Source organism: Hemiscyllium ocellatum, chromosome 16, assembly GCF_020745735.1.
Source record: "Hemiscyllium ocellatum isolate sHemOce1 chromosome 16, sHemOce1.pat.X.cur, whole genome shotgun sequence".
Lineage (NCBI taxonomy): Eukaryota > Metazoa > Chordata > Chondrichthyes > Orectolobiformes > Hemiscylliidae > Hemiscyllium > Hemiscyllium ocellatum.
The window spans coordinates 7,960,223-7,980,189 of NC_083416.1; the positions used below are offsets into that span (position 1 = coordinate 7,960,223).

The window sequence follows — 19,967 nt, forward strand, 5'->3', positions numbered from 1 at the left end:
CCCCCCCCCCCCCCCCCCCCCAGTTAGTGTGCACTCCTCCAGTCACCAAAAGTAAGCCCCCGCCCACTCCATTTCCTGTTAATCTGTGAATTCCCAATGGGCCTCTGTTAGAAAGGTGGGACCTGAAAGCACATCAGCTGGGAGTTTGTTGGAATGGTTTCACCAACAAGGTACAGCACCTGAAATATTCCCGCTAAGGCTTCCAGTTTGTCTTGGAGCTTGCATTGCCACTCTCTGTTGGTCTTCGATAAGATATAACGTCCACCATGGCCCTGGGAACCTTAGGAGCACAGAACAGATCATGGCTGACTGTCTGTGTGGAGTTCGCACATTCTCCCCGTGTCTGCGTGGATTTCCTCCGGGTGCTCTAGTTTCCTCCCATAATCCAAAGATGTGCAGGTCAGGTGAATTGCCCATGCTAAATTGCTCATAACGTTAGGTGTATTAGTCATGGGTAAATATGGAGGATGGTTTACTCTTTGGAGGGTCAGTGTGGACCTGTTGATATGAAGGGTTTGTTTCCATACTGTAGGTAATCTAATCTTAAAATACCATACTCTCCTCCTCCTGTGACTGCATGATAGAGAAAGATCCGAGTTTATTTCACTCCTTCGATCTGTATGTAGACTGGGTAAACCAATTGAGCAGCAAAGCTATGAGGATGAGTTCCTACAGTGTGTTCAGGATGGCTTTCTAGAGCAGCGTGTTGCAGATGTGTTATGTCAGAACTAGTATTATCTAATGAAGAAAAGGGCTACTGTACAATCTTACTGTTGAAGAACCTTCAGGGATGAGTGACTACAATGTGATGGAAATTTACATTGTTTGAAAACGAGGAGAAAATTTGAATCGGGGAAATTATGTAGGTTGGGATGTGCAGTCCTTGTGGATCAGTGTGGAAAAGTGTGGCCCTGGAAAAGCACAGGCACTATCCGAGGAGCAGGAGGATCAAGATTTTGGGCATAAGCCCTACTTCAGGAATGTGGGGGCGGGGGAAGGGAGCTGAGAACTAAATAGGAAGGTGTGGATGGGGGTGAGGTAGCTGGGAAGACGATAGGTAGATGCAGGAGGGAGGTGACGGTGATGGATTGTGGGGGGGGGGGAAGCAGAGAGTTGGGAAGGAAGAGAGACAGGTAGGACAGATCAAGAGGGTGGTGTCGAGTTGGAGGGTTGGATCTGGGATGAGGTGGAGGGTGGGGAGATGAGAAAACTGGTGACATTGATGTTGATGCCTTGTGGTTGGAGAGTCCCAAGACGGAAGATGTCTTCTTCCTCCAGGCATCGGGTGGCTTGGATTTAGCAGTGGAGGAGGCCCAAGACTTGCATGTCCTTGGCTGAGTGGGAAGGGGAGTTGAATTGGTTGGCCACAGGGAGGTGGGGTGTTTGGTGTGGGTGTCCCAGAGCATCAACCTATCGCCTTCCCCGTTACGTCACCCCCACCCCGCACCCTCCTATTTATCTCAGACCCGCCCCCCCATTCCTGAAGAAGGGCTTATGCACAAAACGTTGACTCTCCTGCTCCTTGGATGTTGCCTGACTTGCTGTGCTTTTCCAGCAACACACTTTTTGACTCTGATCTCCGGCATCTGCCGCCCTCACCTTCTCCTAGTGTAGGTGGATTAGTTATGGCAAATACAGGGTTAGAGTTGGTGTTAGCTCTAGGTAGGATGCTCTTCGAAGGGTCAGTGTGGATTTGATGGGACAAATGGCCAGCTTCCACACTATAGGGGAATCTATAAGATACCATTCGGCTGAGCTGGATTGGGAAATACATTAAAAGGCATGACTGTACGGCGACAATAGATAATTTTAGAAGAATTATTACTTGACTTACAGCTATCCTTCACTATAAGCTTACAAATACACATCCTTTCAAGTTTTAAAAAAACCTCAAGGTCAGTTGACTATGGTTAACAAAGGAAACTCAAGATTTAAAAAAAAAGGCCTATAAAGCTGCCAGTGATTGCAGTAATTCTGAGGCACAGGAGGCTTATAGATTATAACATAAAAGGACCAAGAAACTGATAAAGAAAGGGAGAGTGGAATATGAATGCAACACGGCAAGCAAAAAAACACAAAAATGGATGGGCTGGAAATCTTCTTTTTAGATTACTTACAGTGTGGAAACAGGCCCTTCAGCCCAACAAGTCCACACCGACCCGCCGAAGCGCAACCCACCCATACCCCTACATTTACCCCTTTACCTAACACTACGGGCAATTTAGCATGGCCAATTCACCTGACTCGCACATCTTTGGACTGTGGGAGGAAACCGGAGCACCCGGAGGAAACCCACGCAGACACGGGGAGAATGTGCAAACTCCACACAGTCAGTCACCTGAGGTGGGAATTGAACCCAGGTCTCTGGCGCTGTGAGGCAGCAGTGCTAACCACTGTGCCACCATGCCGCCCGTTCTTTCATAGATATAAATGAAATATTTGGCTAAAACAGACAAAGTCAGGATTTATGTTGGGGAATAGAGAAACATCAAGAAAGCTAAATGATGACTTTGTTTCTGTTTTCACTGAGGCAGCACGGTGGCTCAGTGGTTAGCACTGCTGCCTCACAGCGCCAGGGACCCCAGCTCGATTCCCACCTCGGGCAACTGTCTGTTTGGAGTTTGCACATTCTCCCTGTGTCCATGTGGGTTTCCTCCGGGTGCTCCAGTTTCCTCTCACAGTCCAAAGACTTACGGGTTAGATGGATTGGCTGTGCTAAATTGCCCATAGTGTGCAGGGATGGGTGGATTGGGTGCATTAGTCATGGGTAAATGGCGTCTGGGTGGGTTACTCTTCAGAGGGTTGGTGTGGACATGTTGGGCCGAATGGCCTGTTTCCACACACCTTTAGGAATTGTGTGTCTTCTAAGACGGAAGAAACCTTTCAGAACTAGAGATCAAAGGAGCAAGGCAAGATGAGGAGGTGAAGGAAATTGACATTAGAATGAAGGTTATACTGGGGAAATTCATATTGTTGAAATTCCCAGAACCTGTTGGTCTACATCGTAGATTGTTGAAGGAGGCGGCTATAGAGATACTTTGTGCAGGGAATAATACTTGTGGATTGGATGTTTGCAAATATCACTGCTATTTAAAAGAAAAATCAATGTGTGTTAACTCCACACTGGGTAACCTTACATCAATAGCAGCGGAAATGCTAAAATCTATTAAAAAGGATGAATAAAACAACTGCATAGAGACCAGTATCCTGTCGCTAAGTTACCCTTTGTTTACTTGTGCACAGCACACTGGCTTTGGAGGGTCAGTGTGGACTCGATGGGCCAAATGGCCAGCTTCCACACTCTAGGGGATTCTATGAGGTACTATTCGGCTGAACTGGATTGGGAAATATATTAAAAGGCATGACTGTATGAAAGCAATAGATTATTTTTGAAGAACTTTTACTTGACTTACAGCTATCCTTCACTATAAGCTTACAAATACACATCCTTTCAAGTTTTAAAAAAAAACTCGAGGTCAGTCGATTGTGGTTAACAAAGAAAGCTCAAGGCTGTTTAAGATTTTAAAGAAAGACCTATAAAGCTGCCAGTGATTTGCAGTAATTCTGAGGCGTAGGAGGCTTAAAGATTACAACAAAGAAGGACCAAGAAACTGATAAAGAAAGAGAGAATGGAATATGAATGCAAACAAAAACACAAAAATGGGCTGGAGATCATCTTCAGTCGATATAAATGAAATATTTGGCTAAAACACACAAAGTCTGGCTTTATGTTGGGGAATAGAGAAATGGCAACTCAGAGTCAGTTTCCTGAACTGAGGTGATTCTAAATCCCCTGGTTATGTGGATTTTTTTCAGTTTCATTTTTTTCTCCTTTTTTTAAATAAAAGATTCCCCCACACTACTGCCAAACAGCAGTAGTGCTTATTTCCCCCCCCGCCCCCAGCACCAAGTCATGTGCGTGTTGGCGCAGGACGCAGTGAAGAAACATTGAATGTAGCCAGTGATCAGCAGTGCCCAAGCTCATCGTGGGCAATACTGAAGTGAAGGGGAGGGACCCCTTGGTAATTTTTGTTTCCACTGGACCCGAAACGTCTACCCCGACCTCTCCCCACAGACGCTGCCAAACCCGTCAAGCCCCTCCAGCAACCTCCGCCCTTGTTTTGGAACCTTATGGTTGTATTACCTTAGTAAGTCCCATGGTTCTCACCTTTTGACTACTTTAATAAATAAAGGTTATTGCTCCATAATCAGATTGCGACATAATTTGGCAGTCTCACCTGGGATCATAACAACCAGTGCAGCATTTTAATTGCCGTGATCTATCTGCAAGCTGGATAGAATTAAACACCTTTGTCACAGACAACCATGGGCGTTAAAAAGAGAACTGGTATTCACTGCTCCTCACATGGTCATAACTGAAATAACTTCAGTGACCAATATCCAGTTACCAGGTCGCACTTTATTAACACATGGAAAGTCATTGAGACTGATCCAGCTCCCTCCGAGCCAACTCTCTCAGTGACAGGTTCTCTGACATGCTTGTTTTTATTTTTTTCTCTCTTAATTTTTAATTCCGTTTCCACCACCAGATCCTTCGGTAATATCAGTCGACCAGGGCTCCCTGATCGGCCCAGATTAATAACCCTAATCAAGGATTTTGTCAGTGTGGACTCGATGGGCCAAATGGCCAGCTTCCATACTCCTAGGGGATTCTGTGAGGTACTATTCGGCTGAGCTGGATTGGGAAATACGTTAGTGGGCGGCACGGTGGCACAGTGGTTAGCACTGCTGTCTCCCGGGTTCAATTCCCGACTCAGGCGACTGACTGTGTGGAGTTTGCACATTCTCCCTGTGTCTGCATGGGTTTCCTCTGGGTGCTCCGGTTTCCTCCCACAGTCCAAAGTCATGCTAAATTGCCCGTAGTGTTAGGTAAGGGGTAAATGTAGGGGTATGGGTGGGTAGTGCTTCAGCGGGTCGGTGTGAACTTGTTGGGCCGAAGGGCCTGTTTCCACACTGTAAGTAATCTAATCTAATTAAAAGGCATGACTGTATACAGGCAATAGATTATTTTTGAAGAACTTTTACTTGACTTGCAGCTATCCTTCACTATAAGCTTACAAATACACATCCTTTCAAGTTTAAAAAAAACTCGAGGTCAGTCGATTGTGGTTAACAAAGGAAACTCAAGGACCACCAAGATCCACCTGGTTCCAATCACTACAGTGAGATAAATGGCTACCTTGTTGATCATGATCTGCTCAGGCATAGCATGGGTTTGTGAATGGGAAATTGCACTTGATGAACTGTTGGAGGGAAGATCTTATTAACAAAAGAGTATTGATGGATGTAGTATAATTAGATTTGAAGGAGGCTTTTGATTAAATCCACCATAGGCTGGTTAGAATGTTTGAAGCACATGGGGCAAGCAGTAACACTCTAGTGTGGATTAACGATTAACCAACAAGGAACACTGGGTACCGATTCTCGCATTGTCAGGCTGAGGCTAGTGGGGTACCACAAGGATCAGTACTTAGTCCTAGCTGTTCACATTTTATATTAATGAATTGACAGTAGGAACCAAATGTAATATTTTCAAATTTGGGATTGATTAAAGGCTATGAGGGATTGTGTGTTGGTGGCGAAGATGTGAAGCAGCTCTGAAGATTTGGTCAGATCCAGTGAATGGCCTAGAACATGGCAAATACAATGTGATGGGGAGAAATAAGAGGTTACGGTAGGAAAACGAATTGCAGGGTATTTCTTATGTGGTAATAAGTTAGAAAGTGTAAACGTATGAAGACATCTAAATGCTCTTGTTGATAACTTACTGAAGCCTAATGTGGATGGCATGGTGGCTCATAGGTTAGCACTGCTGCTTGACAGTGCCAGGGACCCGGGTTTGATTCCAGCCTTGGGTGACTCTCTGTGTGGAGTTTGCATATTCTCCCTGCGTCTGCGTGGGTTTGCTCCAAACGTTCTGGTTTTCTCCCACAGTCCAAAGATGTGCAGGTGAGGTGGATTGGCTATGGGACATGTAGTGATAGGGTTGGGGTTTAGTTCTGGGGAGGGATGCTCTTTAGGGAGTCTGTATGCACCCGATGGCCTGAGTGGCTTCCACACTGCAGCGATTCTATGAAAATGGAGCAAACTGTTGGGAAGGCTAATGGACTGTTAGCCTTTATTGCAAGAGGATTTCAGTACAGGCCTCACCTATATAGGAGTTTGGTTAGATGTGGAGTATTGTGAGCAGTTTGAGCTGCCTTTTCTCAGGAAGTAAGGTATTACCAGAGAGGGAGTGCAACAAAAGTTCACCGATCTTAACCCAAGTACTGCCTGGGTTCTGCTGTGGCTGGGCGTCACAAGAAATTGAACAAATGTTAAACTTGTGACCGTTTGTTTGAATGGATGGTCAGGCCAGTTGATGAGTTTTGACAGCCCTCATTGGACTCAATCTCTGGGAAGGTACAGTACAGGCAAGGGAAACTCTGTGATTTTGATGTTCCTTTCCAAACCACTGAACACACGGGAAATTAAAACTCATTGTATCCCCAACATTCAGTCTACGGACAAGCAAGAAAGTGGTGCGCCGGAGGAATAGGAATTTGCAAGGATAACTCCAGTTTATTTCTGTAATATACTCGTACGCACGACCATCCTCCTCCTTGGAACGGTAATCGTTGGGGGATGTTTGTTCGAATCCCAGCGTCATGGCTCTTCCAGGAATCCTGCTGTTCCAGCCTGTGGAATTCCCCAGCCTGCTCATCAGGAGCGATCCTTCATTAATGTTCCAAGCTTCTAATTTGACCCCAGAGAAACAGCTACCTCCTCAAACGCTGTTGTTTTAGTCGTGTTGAGTAACAACACAATGAGTGCACCATAGCAACGGTGTTTTTTCTAAGTAAAAGAAATACATAGCAACAGAAATCTGGACGTTTGGGGAGGCTGCCGGTACACAACAGGGTTTTTCAGATATGGGTTTCACTGAGTCCCATGGTGGTGATAAATGGTGCCTCAGTGCCTCCACATTAAAACTCCCATATTTTCTGGAGTTTGGCAGATTTAAAGCCTTCAACTTTGTTTATTGTCCTTTTGACTGACATCCGAATCATTACACTTTGTGCAGAAATGTTGTGTTTGCTGTTTTAAGTCTTTAAACAGATTCGTAAAAGCACGTTGGGGATTTTAAGAATCTGTCGGCCTGAGTGCCTAGTGTTATTTGCTTTTCCTCTCTCACCTCTCTCCTTGCCTTCTAGTTTCTGAAAAGCAGTTTGCCTCCGTATAATGATTCCTTGTTCCTTGTGCCAGTGGAGAAAGTGAGTTCTGTATTCCAGAAGAAAAATAGCTGAAGGAATCCTGTCCGGAGCCTGCTGTGAATGCACATTATGGCTTGATGGCCAAGTTCAGTGTTGGGAGGGAGGGAGGGAGGGAGGGAGAGGTGGGGTTACTTAAGGGCCTTTGGATAAGGATGCCTTTTCATGACCCAATTAAGAAATGAATTATGTGCCAGGTTCTGATTTCTTTTTTTGTTCGTTGTGGGCTTTTATTTGTTCTTCAGACACTTGAACTTCTCCAGATGCTGTCCTCCTCGATAGATCTGACCGTTACAAACCTGACGCTTTTGAATGTGGATCTGTAATAACTGCCGTGAGACTCCCCCTTTGGGTTTTACAGTTCTTGGTTTGTGATTCTTGAAATACCACCCCTCATCCCCAAAACAAAAGAGGGTATTTTCAGGCGGAATTGTTATGAAGTGGATTGGAATGGGCTGAGTTTGACGGGCCAAATGGCCTATTTCCACGCCAATAGAGATTCTATGATGTTATCCAACAGAACATTTTAATTTTCACGACTGGATTTGAATCCAGACCAGGCGAGATTGATCTCTGCTGGATAAGTTTTTCTCCTTGAGAATTTCGGAGATTTTCTCCAGTTTCTTTTTTCAGTTCCCCTGTCAGATTTTCTCAGAGAACAGCCTGGTCGCCCCTCAGCGGTACACCAGAGAAACGCCATTTCAGTGTCTTTTTGCAGGTGTGGTTCTATCTTGCCTGTAGCTGAACATAAGGAGTGTGAGCATTATAGCAGAGTGCAGCAGACTTGGAGCACTATGTGACTGGTATTCTGAGCTGGTCAAAACAGACCTTCAAAGAAATGCAGAGAGAGAAAGAGAGAGGGTGGCACTTGAGAAAAGGAAATTGACACACGCACAGACTTACAAGAAAAAGAATGTAAGACAACTAGGAAATAAGATGGAATTTTGTTCAAAACACATTTGGATAGGTACATGAATGGCACAGATTTGGAGGGATACGGGCTCAGAGCAGGCATGTGGGACTAGAATCCCAACAGTGTGGAAACAGGCCATTCAGCCCAACAAGTCCACACCAACCCTCTGAAGTGTAACCCACCCAGACGCATTCCCCTTTTACTCTACGTTCACCCCTGACTAATGCACCTAACCTCCACATTCCTGGGCATTATGGGCAATATGGCACAGCCAATCCACCCTAACCTGCATATCTTTGGACAGTGGGAGGAAACCAGAGCACCCAGAGGAAACCCACACAGACACTGGGAGGGGGGGGGAATGTGCAAACTCCACACAATCACCTGAGGCTGGAATCGAATCTGGGTTCCTGGCACTGTGAGGCAACAGTGCTAACCACTGAGCCACCATGCCAACTAGGTTTGATAGAGGCATGCAAACATAGAAGATTTGAGCAGGAGGAGGCCATTCAGCCCTTCTGGCCTACTCCATCGTTCATCCTGATCATGGCTGACTATCCGACTCAATAACCTAATCCTGCTTTCTCCCCATAACCTTTGAACCCAATTGCCAAGTGCCACCTCTTGAATATATTTAGTTTAGGATTACGATTGGCATGGGCTAGTTGAACTGAAGGGTCTGTTTCCGTGCTTAATGTCTCTGAGAGGGAATGAGTTCATCTGTACAGATGGGGATTAGTCAGAGAGGCAAAAAAGGTATTTGTCCATGCTCAGCTGCTGATGGTTCCATTATTGTCTTATTCCCATGGCCAGTCTTCGATGAGCATGTTGCCACCTGAAGGTAACCAAAACAATATAAAGCACGAGCCCGCAAACCCCTGGCATCGCCCACTTGAAGCTGTCAATCCACCAGCTTTCAACAGCCAATGCACCAACTATTCTCGTTACTTCAACTGTGAAATAGATCACCCTAGACCCAGGGAATTAATTCATACCTGCAGGATTGTTGGGTGAGATGTCAAATTGTCATTGAGGATTTGGCTTGCAAAATATTTCGGTGAAAGGACCATCTGAAGAGGGAAAACTAACTTGGCTGAGCAAACGATGGCTTCTGCCTGTCACTCATTCCGGAACTCCAGGCTTTTCATAACCATTTTGTTATTATAATTCCACAATTCCCTTGGGTTGTATAGAACTACAAATTGAACGGGGAAGGTTTCGTGAACGTTGTAGAAGAAAACAATCTCTTCAAAAGGTTTCTTTTGAAACAATCTCTTCTTTTATCTTGTGTACATTCTAGGCTGTTGGCATTTAGTCAGCATCTCAGTATTGACTTTTTTTTTCTGCGTAAGTGACAACAACAAATTACACTTTGGTCATGCCTTTAACTTAATGGCATGTCACAAGACAGTCACAAAACCAGCGCCACTCTACTCTAGACTCAGATCTCCAGCATCTGCAGTCCTCACTTTCGCCTTATAGCCTGGTGTTGTTTTATTTTTAAATTGAAATTTAACTTGGGCGGCTCAGGGGTTAGCACTGCTGCCTCACTGCCAGGGACCCAGGTTCGAATCCAGTTTCAGGCGACTGTCTGTGTGAAGTTTGCACATTCTCCCTGTGTCTGCGTGGGTTTCCTCCAGGTGCTCCAGTTTCCTCCCACAATCCAAAGATGTGCTGGCTAGGTGGTTTGGCCGTGTTAAATTGCCCGTAATGTTCAGGGATGTGTTGGTTAAGTGCATAAGTCAGGGATAAATGTAAGATAGAGAAATGGTTCTGGGCGGGTTACCCTTCGGAGGGTCAGCGTTGGGCTGAAGAGCGTGTTTCTACACTGTAAGGATTCTATGATGAATGGGAGAGCAGACTGCATGGACTAAATGGCCTATCTCTGTCTTTTATGATCAGGTAAGAAAGGATGAGCATAAGTGAGTGTGTATGGACTGTTGCTGGTGCCAGGTGCTGATGAGATGTCCCCTTTCCTGTCTCCACAGTTGACCATGTGGTTCCTGAGCCTGAGAGCAGTGTCCTCGGTGCCTATGAGAAATGGCGGGAGTGGGCGGACAGCAAATCGTGCTGCGATTACGCACTGCACGTGGATATCACCGACTGGAATGAGGGTGTGAAAGAAGAACTCCAGACTCTTGTGAAAGAGAAAGGTGTGTTTAATAGCTAATAGCACAATGTTTCTGTTCTGCGTCTATATCTGATTAATGTGTTAAGTTCGCGGAAAACACTCATTAGAAATAACTTCCTTTTAACTGTCAGTTTATAGTACCATTATTGGATCAGCAGCCTTTGATGTGACTCCTGTCTTTGTTTCTTTTTAGCCTTTCCCATTGGTGCTGATCAATTCACTTCTTCACAGAGTGTTTGATTATTTTGAAGCCCTTCATTTGTTCCTCATTGTCTCTTGGTCCAACTATCTCTGTCTCTATACATTGTAATTTCTGTGTGTCTTAAACTTCACACCTAATTTTCTGTGTTTATCTCCCTCCCTCCACTCTGCCCCCATCCCTCCCCACCTCTGCCTCCCTCTCTGTCTCCCTCGCTCCTTTCCTACCCCCACTCTGTCTGCCTCCCTTCCCCCTACTCTGCCCGTCTCCCTCCTTCCCTTCCTTTCCCCTCCTCTGGCTCCCTCTCCTCTCCTCCAGTTATACTCTCTCCCCACCTCTTCCATCAGAGAGAAGATATTAGAGTTTGAATAGAAGTACAAATAGATTTAGGAATAGCTTTTTCCCCACTGTTATCACACTTTTGAACTGACCCCCTGAATGTTAATCTTGATCCCTCTCCTTTCCCCGTCATCCCCCTCCCCTGCTTCCTCCCACCTCACCCTCGTCACCTTCTCTATCGCAGTACCACTGTATACTGCAATTTATTCTGCTATGCTGATGCACAATTTATGGTACGCTGTGCCTGGATAGCACGCAAAACAACACTTACCACTGTACCTTAGTCCATCTGGCAACAATAAATCAATACTTTGCCTCCATTCCCCTTACTCTGCCTCTTCCACACCTCACCCCCCACCATCATCATCACCACCACCACCAACAAATCTCTCTCAACCAATCTCCCACCATCCTATTATTTATTTTACCAGAGTTACTACACAGTCGGTTAAGAGATTTCCCACGATGTAGGTGGGGCCTGCTGAAGAATCTGAATGAGATGAGCCTAGTCTGAGGATTGCAACCAGACATTTGGGACAATCAGACCAATAATATTGTACGCAGAGGAACCTCTATTATCCGAATGACGCTAGTGGGGAGTATTTTGTTCGGATAACTGAATGCCAGATAATCGAGGTTCCTCTGTAACAGCTAAACCATCATGGGTTGCTGTCAGTATCTGACTCTGTGAGAATCTTGTTGTGGTTAATGACTTTTCACCAACCGCTCGTTCATCTATTGATGAGGTTTTTAAACAGTGTAGACATAGTGGGCCGAAGGGCCTTCTCTGTGCTGTACACCTCTGTAAAGGGAGTGGACGTTTCCAGTGCTAGGGAAGTCAGAAACTGCAGGATAGCAGAAGGGGGGGGTGCCAGTTTATTAACGGAGTGAATCAATATCATCTGGAATGCTAGAGTTGAATCAGATTTCAAAACGAAATGAAATAAAAGGATAGTTCTTTGGGTTATTGTGCAGAAGAAGGAGTGGAGCAGGACTAATTTGGTGGCTTTGGAGAGAGAGCTCAGTCATAATAGGCTGAACGCCCGCTGCACTATATTTGTATGGTGTGACGTTTGCTGGAGCAGTAGTTTGGCATTGCACAGTGAGTTTCCAAAGCCTGTACAGTGTGTCAGTGGATTGATGCAAGGTTCTACCCTTTCCTGTTCACCAAATAAATCATTCATTGTTTCACAGGACCCAGAGGGCCAGGTTAAAGTGGATCACTTTGTAAACTTGCAAAGCTGACCTGGTGTGTACCCTAGGATATATTAAATTGGAACAGCATTCTCAACACTAATATGGGAGGGAAGAAGTTTTTCAACCACAAATTGCAGACAGTTAACATGCAGGTACAGCAAGTAAGGGAAAATGGAAAACCTGGGGTTTATTGCAAGGGAAATGGGTGATTAAAAAATAGTGGAGTCTTGATACAACTATACAGGGTTACTTGTGAGTCAGCAACTAGAGTACTATGTACAGTTTGATCTCAGCTGAAAATGTGTTGCTGGAAAAGCGCAGCAGGTCAGGCAGTATCCAAGGAACAGGAGAGTCGACGTTTCAGGCATGAGCCTTTCTTCAGGAATTATCTTTCCTGAAGAAGGGCTCATGCCTGAAACGTCGATTCTCCTGCTCCTTGGATGCTGCCTACCTGCTGCGCTTTTCCAGCAACACATTTTCAGCTCTGATCTCCAGCATCTGCAGTCCTCACTTTCTCCTACAGTTTGATCTCAGTCCATACTTGCATTGGGAATGGCTCAGAGCAGGTTCACCTTTTTTTTTGCTGGAGTGAAGATGTTGTCTTTTTAAGGAAAATGTTGAACCTGTACAGATCGCAGAAGTAGGGTTGTCTTTATGGAAATCTGTACCGTTAGGAGGGTGCAGGGCAGGATTGATGATGAAAGATACTTCCCTTCATACACAGTGACCAAAACACTCTAGAAGTAAGTGAAGGACATGATAGTATGGAGGAGATTACGAGCCAGGGGTGGGTGCTGTCCAGATTGTCTGGGGGGAGGGGGAGTGGGTGTTGGAGTGGATGCTTCCTGCTTTGTAAAGCTAAAGGCCAAAGACACAGGGCATCCCAGCAACTAGCATGTTTCGACACGGAAGTGAGGAGAAAGAATCAGCAAAAATTGCAGGTGCTATATTAGCCAGAGAGTGGTGAATCTATGGAATTCATTGCCACAGTAGGCTGTGGAGGCCAGGTCATTGAGTATATTTAAGACTGAGATAAGTTCTTGAGTATCAATGGGATTAAGAGTTACGGGGGAGAAAGTGGGATAATGATGTTGAGAAACCTATCGGCCATGATTGAATGGTGGAGCAGTCTCAATGGACTGAATGGCCTAACCTCTGCTCCTATGTCTTATGGTCTTATCAGGGTGGCCCAGTGGCTCGGTGGTTAGCACTGCTGCCTCACATCGCCAAGGTCCGGGTTCGATTCCAGCCTCGGGTGACTGTGTCTGTGTGGAGTTTGCACGTTCTCCTCGTGTCTGCGTGGGCTTCCTCTGGGTGCTCCGGTTTCCTCCCACAGTCCAAAGGTGTGTGCTGTCCACCAAAGGTGTGCAGGTTAAGGTGGATTGGCCATGCTTATCTCCAGGGATGTGCAGGCTAGATGGGTTAGCCGTTAGAAATGTGGGGTTTCAGGGATAGGGTAGGTCTGGGTTGGATGTTTTTTGGAGGGTCAGTCTGGGCTTGATGAGCGAAACGGCCTATTTCCACACTGTAAGGATTCGATGTACTGATCCAACCCATTTTGTGTACTTCAAGATGTACTTTTTGGAGTTTCAGTATGACCAGTATGTTCACTTCCAGGTGTAACTGTCCTCTTTGTAACTGGCCTTCCCTCTGTGCCTGAAGATCGGCCACCAATGTAGGCCAGTCCTTCAAATCCTAGGATACTTGGTCACTCTACCCTCATAGGAGAAATTGGAATTTGGGGCACAGTTCAAAAACAAGGAAAACATATTAAAAACCATTGATATTTGAAGAGGAACTTTCTAGACATCCATTTTGAGGCAATCAAGATGAGTTGGACCAGCATACAGGTTGCTCTGTTGCAACACGTGTTTCATTAATGCAAATTCGCTATAACGCGATTGACAATTTGGGGACACTGTTTCTAAAGCACAAACTTTTAAAATGAGTGTTGACTGTAACATAATTACATCACCAACACTTCAAGCACTGTTTCTGAAGGTGCAATCTTTCTATAACGCTGGGTTGCACAAGAACACGACCATCACGTTATTACATGAACTGACTGTATGTCATTTGTCATATCCCAAGGTTTATCCTCTGGGAGAGGAGAAATTTCTTTGAGGTTGTTTGTCTTCTGCATTTTCTTCCTTGGAGAGCAGTAATGACTGCTTTAGTAAATCGGCTGAAGACTGAGTCTGAGTTTTAATAAACAGGCTTCAAAGTGTACGGGGACTACCAAACAGAAAAGTGAGATCAAGGCTGCAGTCATTTCAACCATGACCCTATTGAAAGGTGGATAGGCTTGAGGAATGGAATGGTGGATTCTTACTCCTATGTTTGGTGATTGTATGGGTTTGAGGGGGATTGACCAGGCCAAACACCCTCAAAATATTTTGGGAAGGTAGCCGAGACCCTAAACTTTTCTTACTTTTAAAGCCAAATCTGAAGTGTCATGTTCCCGATGCAATGACTGGTCAAACTACTCCACGTTAGGCAAAACATAATTTATTTTAAACACTGTGGTTAATATAAAAACAAAAGAAAGAGCAATTTAAAATAACTTAATTATCAGAAAATATAACAGAATAATCGATATAATACCTATTACTAATCAACTGTTCCAATGTAGAAACGTCCCATAAACTCACCCACTTGGCAAAAAGGTAAATTCAGACACAGATTCTCACATACAGTTCTCCAATCCAGGAGGAATAAACAGGAACAGAGAATTCAGAGAGTGAAGCAGCTAGGAATAATTTACTGAAACTTCCAGCTCTTTCTGAGACTCCTAACAGCTTCTGACTGCTACAGCTAAAAAATTAATGGAACAGCCTGTTCCATCTGCTGTCATTGTTCAGATTCTTCCAAAATAAAAACCATCCTAAAAGCCTCACATGTTTGTTACGTAAGTTGTCTTCAATAGCCAGTACGGTATCTCTACCTTTCCAACCTTTCTTCTAAAAGACAAAATAACCTTTTGAAGTGACAGCATCGTCAATTGGGTGAGGGATTAAACCATTAGAGACCTGAATCCTGACCCAAACTCACCTTGACAGCAATCATCCAGTCATAGAGATGTACAGCACTGAAACAGACCCTTTGGTCCAACTCATCTATGCTGACCAGATATCTTAACCTAAGCTAGTCCCATTTCCCAGCATTTGGCCCATATCACTCTAAACTGTTCCCATTCATATACCCATCCAGATGCCTTTCAAATGTTGTAATTGTGTTAGCCTCCACCACTTCCTCTGGCAGCTCATTCCGTACACACATCACCCTCTGCATGAAAAGCTTGCCCCTTTGGTCCCTTATTATATCTTTCCCCTCTCACCCTAAACCTACATCCTCTAGTTCTGGACTCCCCACCCCCAGGGGGAAAGACCTCGTCTGTTTATCCTATCCATGCCCCTCATGATTTTATAAACCTCTATAAAATCACCCCTCAGCCTGCGACATTCCAGGGAAAACAGCTCCAGCCTGTTCAGCCTCTCGCCCTGTAACTCAAACTCTCCAACCCTGGCAACATCCTTTCGGAAACCTTTTAATTTTCACAACATCGATCTGATAGGAAGCCACTGTGAGATTTTGTACAGGTGGAACAAAAGGGGATCGTGACTGTTAGGGAGTGAGTCCTGAAGGACTGAGAGAGCAGCAATGTATTTCCCAAGTCAGGCCACTGTGTGTCTTGGAGAGGAGCTTGTAGGCTGTGGTGTTCCCATGTACCTGCTGATCCTGTCCTTCCAGATGGCAGTGGGCACAGGTTTGAAAGGTGCTATTGAAGGAGCCTTTGAGTTGTTGCAGTGTATCCTGCAGCCAACACACACTGCAGCTACTGAAGGGAAAATGTTGTTAACTTAGATCTTTGAAGTCTAACTTTGGTGGATCAGATTCCCAAGTGACAGAAAAGCTGGCAGCAGCTAACCCAAGGAGTTGCGATTGGATCCAGGTGGTGAATATTTCCTGTTCAGCTCCTGATTCCGGTGTGCGCAGGCCTTGGGTATCAACTCCCTTCAACCCTCAACCTTTCTGATTCGTCTTGCCCTAGCTCTTGAGTCATGGAGATGTTCAGCACAAGATCAGACCTATGGTCTAACCCATCCATGCCGACCAAATATCCCAACCCAATCTAGTCCCACCTGCTGGCCCTTGGCCCATATCCCCTGGAACCTTCTTATTCCTCTACCCATCCAGATGCCTTTTAAATGTTGTAATTGTACCAGCGTACACCCACCTCCTCTGGTAGCTCATTCCATATACGCACCACCCTTTGCATGAGAAAGTTGCCCCTTAGGTCCCTTTTAAATCTTTCCCCTCTCATCCTAAACCTATGCCCTCTAGTTTTGGATTTCCCCAAAGTCCTTGTCTGTTTATGCTATCCATGCCCCTCATGGTTTTATAAACCTCTCTAAGGTCACCCCTCAGCCTCTGATGCTCCATGGAAAAGAGCCCCAGCCTATTCAGCCTCTCTGTATAGTCCAAATGCCTCAATCCCAGGAACATTCCTGTAAATCTTTCCTGAATCCTTTCAAGTTTCACTGTATCCTTTCTGTTAAAGGGAGACCAGAATTGCATGTAATATTCCAAGAGTGGCCTAACCAATGTCCTGTACAGCCTCAACATGACCTCCCAACTCCTAAAATACACCACCTTCACTATCCTATCTGCCTGAGACTCCACTTTCGAGGAACTATGAGCCTGCAGTCCACGGTCTCTTTGTTCAGCAACACTCTCCAGGACCTTTCCATTAAGTGTATAAGTTCTGCCCTGATTTGCCTTTTCAAAATGTAGCACCTCACATTTTATCTAAATTAAACCCCATATGCCACTCCTCAGCCCATTGGCTCATCTGCTCAAGATCCTGTTGCACTCTGAGGTAACATTCTTCGTTGTCCACTGGGCTTGAGTCCCCCTAATTCCCAGTCCCCTTCTCTCTGGCCTTTGGTTTTCCCTTCTCTGTCTAGGCCTCCTCTTTTCTAGTTTCAGGTGTCTGAAATCGGGACCCCTCCTTCGTATTCCTCACCACTGCATCCCCTTATCCAGTCTGACAATGTAGCGCAGACATCTGCTTTATGCCTGTATATAGTTATGGTCATTTCTGTGCCATAGCGATGCCCAGTCTGTGAATTGAGAGATAAGCTTCTTGTATAGCTGATGTGTTTTGAAAGCTGGTCGCAGATGGTAACATTTAAAGCATAATAGGCCCACCATGAATTATTCAGTGAAAAGTGATTTCTAAAGTAAGGCTGAGCATGTTGTGTGGAAATGAGAAATATTATTTATTTATGTAATGGGTTTGAAAGGAAAACATTTAAAATATTGCTGCAACATACTTCAGGAGAGCAAGCCTGCAGTCATTTAACAAATTGTCCTTTAATTTGTTGCAAGAATATTCAATGCATTTTAAGGCTATTGATATTTAACTTAATTGGCAGCATTTTCAAATATGATTTAAAAGAAGTTTCAGAAAAGTACTGTCGATTAAAGTGCGTAAGTCGAAGCTTGAAGTCTCATCCTCTCTCAAAAAAAACGAATGTTGACTTAAAAGCAGGTCATAACATCCTGTAAGTGAAGACAGCTTTTGAATGGGAGAGCAAAATGTGTCAGCACTGGCCTGCTGGGCCGAAGGGCCTGTTTCTGTGCTGTTTTGTTCTTAGTGTAAAAGTGTCTCTCTGACGTGATGGTGTATAGTCGCAATTTTGTAATGCGATTTGCGATTGATGCCAAGGATGGGTGTGTCTTAAACTCTCTCATATATTTGCAGCCCAGCACATATTGCCTTTGATCTTTAGCCCTGAATTGTGAGGTTTCTGCAATTGATGCATGCGTTTGTGTGGTTACAAAATTCTAACGCCAGTCATAGCTGAAATGATCAGGATGTTTTCTATATTCACTCATGGGACATGGGTGTGGCTGGTTGGCCAGCATTTATTGCCTGTTCCTAGCTGTCTTTGAACTGATTGGCTTGCTAGGCCATTTCAGAGGGCAGGTGAGAGCCACCCACATTGCTGTGGGGCTGGAGTCACATGTAGGCCAGGCCAGGTGATGATGGCAGATTTCCTTCCCTGAAGAACATTAGTGACCCCAGATGGGTTTTTCCTGACAATCGACAATGGTTTCATGGTCATTAGTAGATTCGTAATTCCAGATTATTATTGAATTCAAAATCCACCGTCTACCATGACAGGATTCGAACCCACGTTCCCAGAACATTAGCTGAATTTCTGAATTAATAATACCACTAAACCATTGCCTCTGCCTTTGTTTTTTGGGGGGTGGGAGATGTCAGAATTTTCAATTGTATGAAAAATGATTTTTCAGCATCATAAAAATGGGTAGAACTTAATGCTGAGCAAAGCTACAACTTACGGTGTTTCTTAACACATTTAAGAGTCGAGATCAGAGTGGTGCTGGAAAAGCACAGCAGTTCAGACAGCATCCGAGGAGCAGGAAAAATGACGTTTCGGGCATGAGCCCTTCATCAGGAATGAGGTCTGCTTTAGAGTAGTCAGTTGGGAAAAGTTTAATTAAACACTTTTTGAATCACTGTGTCAATCCAACACTTATGAGCAGCACAATTTGAAATGACTTTCAAAATGTATTTTCGTGGAAGGACTCGGGTTATTTTGATCGGTAAAAACAATGACTGCAGATGCTGGAAACCAGATTCTGGATCAGAGTGGTGCTGGAAAAGCACAGCAGTTCAGGCAGCATCCGAGGAGCAGTAAAATCGACGTTTCGGGCAAAAGCCCTTCATCAGGAATACTTTTGGTATAAAGTAACCATTCCTTAATCAACACATTCATATAGCAGATTGTAGTTTAGTTTCGAAATGGCTTTTGCTCCCTTTCACAATGTATTTTATTCCAGTTTTATTTAACGATATTTTGAAGCTGTATCTGTGTTTTATTACTGACAGGTGTGAACTCCTTCCTTGTCTACATGGCTTACAAAGATTTATATCAGATGTCCAATGCTGAGGTAAAGATTTTTTTTTACAATGTGAAACCAGTTCTCCCATTCCGTGGCTTCAGTTGTGAGTATCTCCGTCTCAATAGCACGATATCCACATTGTACCTTTGAAGGACATTGATTTGGAGTCATCCTGAGATTCTACAATGTTCAAATTCTTTATTGCCTGATCATTCTGAGGCGTCACAGTATTAGTTACTGTCTTCTATGGCACATCTGGCCAGCTTATATGAAAATTTACAGTTGTCAACCTAATTCTGAAATAGTAGCTTAAGTTTTTTTTGTCCTTCCAACCCCTCGTAAGATGCTCCAGGGTTTTTCACCAGTAGTATACTGGACGGCATGGTGGCTCAGTGGTTAGCACTGCTGCCTCATAGTGCCTGGGACCCAGGTTCGATTCCAGCCTTGAGCAACTGTCTGTGTGGAGTTTGCACGTTCTCCCTGTGTCTGCGTGCATTTCCTCTGAGCACTTCAGTTTCCTCCCACGGTCCAAAGATGTGCAGGTTAAGTGAATTGACTTGGCTAAATTGCCCATGTTGTGCAGGCTAGGTGGATTAGCCATGGGAAATGCGGGGTTACAGCAATTGGGTGGCGAGCTCTTCAGAGGGTTGGTGTAGACTCGATGGGCCAAATGGTCTGCTCCCACACTGAGGGATTCTATGCAGCAAGCTCCTGAGATACCAGGGCTCACTTCCTTTCAAATAATCCCAGGGCCCTTTTTATTGCACAGACCACGTACAAGGAAGGTGATGTGGCTAACTGAGTATTGGACACAGCTCAGTGTTAGACTAGTTCTGTTGACACAAGGCTAACCATGTGCATTTTGGGGATATTTAATCTTGGGTTCAAAATGGAAAAGGTAACAGAGCACGAGGGAGGTTTTGTCATTTCATTGCTGTTAAATGCAGCTTCTGAAGTAATTCCATCACCTTGCTGGTATGC

The 19,967-nt window shown here is 44.7% G+C and overlaps 1 protein-coding gene across 3 annotated transcripts in view; it reads left to right on the plus strand.

The window, feature by feature from the left end:
- LOC132823332 (dihydropyrimidinase-related protein 3-like) overlaps positions 1-19,967 on the plus strand; it is a 248,098-nt gene that overhangs the window by 145,250 nt on the left and 82,881 nt on the right. For all 3 annotated transcript variants that reach the window (XM_060837026.1, XM_060837025.1, XM_060837027.1), the window contains exons 4-5: positions 10,173-10,337; positions 18,973-19,034. In XM_060837026.1, the coding sequence (XP_060693009.1) occupies positions 10,173-10,337; positions 18,973-19,034 (227 nt within the window). The remainder of the gene's footprint in view (positions 1-10,172; positions 10,338-18,972; positions 19,035-19,967) is intronic.